General features: G+C 61.5%; 1 protein-coding gene across 3 annotated transcripts in view; it reads left to right on the top strand.

The window, feature by feature from the left end:
* Window positions 1-1838, top strand: part of KCNIP3 (potassium voltage-gated channel interacting protein 3) — a 37998-nt gene that overhangs the window by 15747 nt on the left and 20413 nt on the right. For all 3 annotated transcript variants that reach the window (XR_002777549.1, XM_023524322.1, XM_011382014.2), the window contains exon 2: window positions 1-175. Coding sequence is in view for 2 of the 3 variants with exons in the window: in XM_023524322.1 (XP_023380090.1) it covers window positions 73-175 (103 nt within the window). In the remaining variant the exon portion in view is untranslated. The remainder of the gene's footprint in view (window positions 176-1838) is intronic.

The raw sequence follows: 1838 nt of genomic DNA, 5'->3' as shown, positions 1-1838 counted from the left end.
GTGAGCCACGGCCTCCCCAGGAGCCGGCGGGCTGCACCCGCCCGGCGCCTCGGAGGCAGCGCGCGGGCCGCCATGGGCATTCAGGGTATGGAGCTGTGCGCCATGGCCGTGGTGGTGCTGCTGTTCATCGCGGTGCTCAAGCAGTTCGGTATCCTGGAGCCCATGTCCATGGAAGGTAACGCGTGGCCCCGCCCCCGCTGCCCTCCGCCCGGGCGGCGCTCTGCGGGGACCCGGCGGGCAAGGAGCCTCCCTCAGCCGGGCACGCCTGGCTCAGCCGCCGGGCCACCTCTGGGTTTCGGAGCTCTGGGACCAAGGGAACAGAGGGGCCTCGGGCTCCTGGAGGGGACAAAACGGCGGCGCTTGGGGTGGGTGTGAGCGAGATGCGGTGAGGCACCTTGAGCTGCATCCTTGGCTGTCCCAGGCCCGCCAGTCCGAGCCGCAACGGACAGCACAGCCGTCTTGGGTCCCCCCCGGAAGGCTGGAGGTAGCGCAGGGTGAAGTTGAAAGGAAACCCTCCGCCCAGGGCCCTGGATAGCGAGTAAATACAAAGCCTCTGCGGTGTGTCGGGGCGTCCCTTTTGCCCCATCCCATATCCAGTTCTCCCTCCCCAGGCTCAGGGCTGCGGGATCAGTAATCAAATCCTCAGGCGCCGCTTTTCTGTCCCAATAAAACACTGAGGAGACAGACCTACTCTAAATCAGACACTGTGGTCTCCCAGGACCCCTGGCAGGCATCTTTGCACTTGCTTCCCAGCCCCTGGCACCTCCCTAGACTTCTGGGTAGGTTGCAGGGCACATCCATTCTGAAGGGGACCTTGACTCACCAGGGCTATCACCTGTCCTCCCCCAGTTCCAAAGAGGCAGTTGCAGTCTTGAACCCTTGGACTGTGGGGAAGGGGCCAGCCTGCCCTGCTCGGGTCGCCTGTGCTCCCCGGTTGTCCTCTTAGAGGAGGAGGGGTATCTACCTGCCCCAGCACCCTGCTGACCTTGCCACGCTCCAGCTCCTTCCCAGGGACAGCCTGGCCCTACTTCTTGCGGATGGGGATGCACCCCACCCCCTGTGAAGAACTGCTGAGGGCATGAAGGAGCACAGGGCCAGAAAGCCAGGCCCAGCCTCCCTTTTGCCTTTAGAGCCCAGGGCCGGCTCTTTATCTGAAGTTTATGGCCATGTGCTCCTCAGAAACCATGTGGTTCCATCATACCTTTTTTCGGTGTGTTCAGGAGGCCCAGAGAGAAGGGACCTGCTCAAGGTAGTTCTGAGAGGTGACACCTTGAACCTTAGATTTTACTTGGAGAGGAAAGTTCCCCAGCCAGGCCTACACTTGGCGGGATATTGACTCTGGCAGGGGGATCGGTGATGGAGAACTTGGTGGGAAAGGAATGGGTGGTGGGAGACTGAGCCTCCCATCCTTCTGTGCCCCTGAGGGCCCTGCCTCCTGCCAGGCACCATCCTGGACTCTGCATCCCCTCCTGGAGCCCGTGGTAGGCATGGAGGTCTCCCTCCCTCCACAGGACAGTCCAAGTCAGTTGTGCTCACCAGAGGCTGCTTGGCCAGCTGGCCCTAGGACAGCCAGGGATGTGGCTCAAGGTGCCACCCAGCTTTTCTCTCATAGTCTGAATCAGTCTGAAGTCGGCTTCTGTGCTTCCTAGGAGAGGGTATCTGCAGATGCCCTACTCAACCCGCTGAAATGCTCACTTCAGGCTCTAATTAGTTTGCCTTTTCTGGTACGTTGCCACTTGTGCCCCTGGTGTCCTGGGGTCTGGATGTGCTGGGAGGAGCACAGCGCCCCAGAGTCATCCAGCTCTGAGCTGGAGTCCTGGAACCCTCACGTACTGGCT

This window comes from Pteropus vampyrus, unplaced genomic scaffold (assembly GCF_000151845.1).
Source record: "Pteropus vampyrus isolate Shadow unplaced genomic scaffold, Pvam_2.0 Scaffold461, whole genome shotgun sequence".
Classification (NCBI taxonomy): Eukaryota; Metazoa; Chordata; class Mammalia; order Chiroptera; family Pteropodidae; genus Pteropus; species Pteropus vampyrus.
The sequence above is the reverse complement of the archived record's forward strand: the minus strand, read 5'-3'. Positions and strand labels throughout refer to the sequence as shown.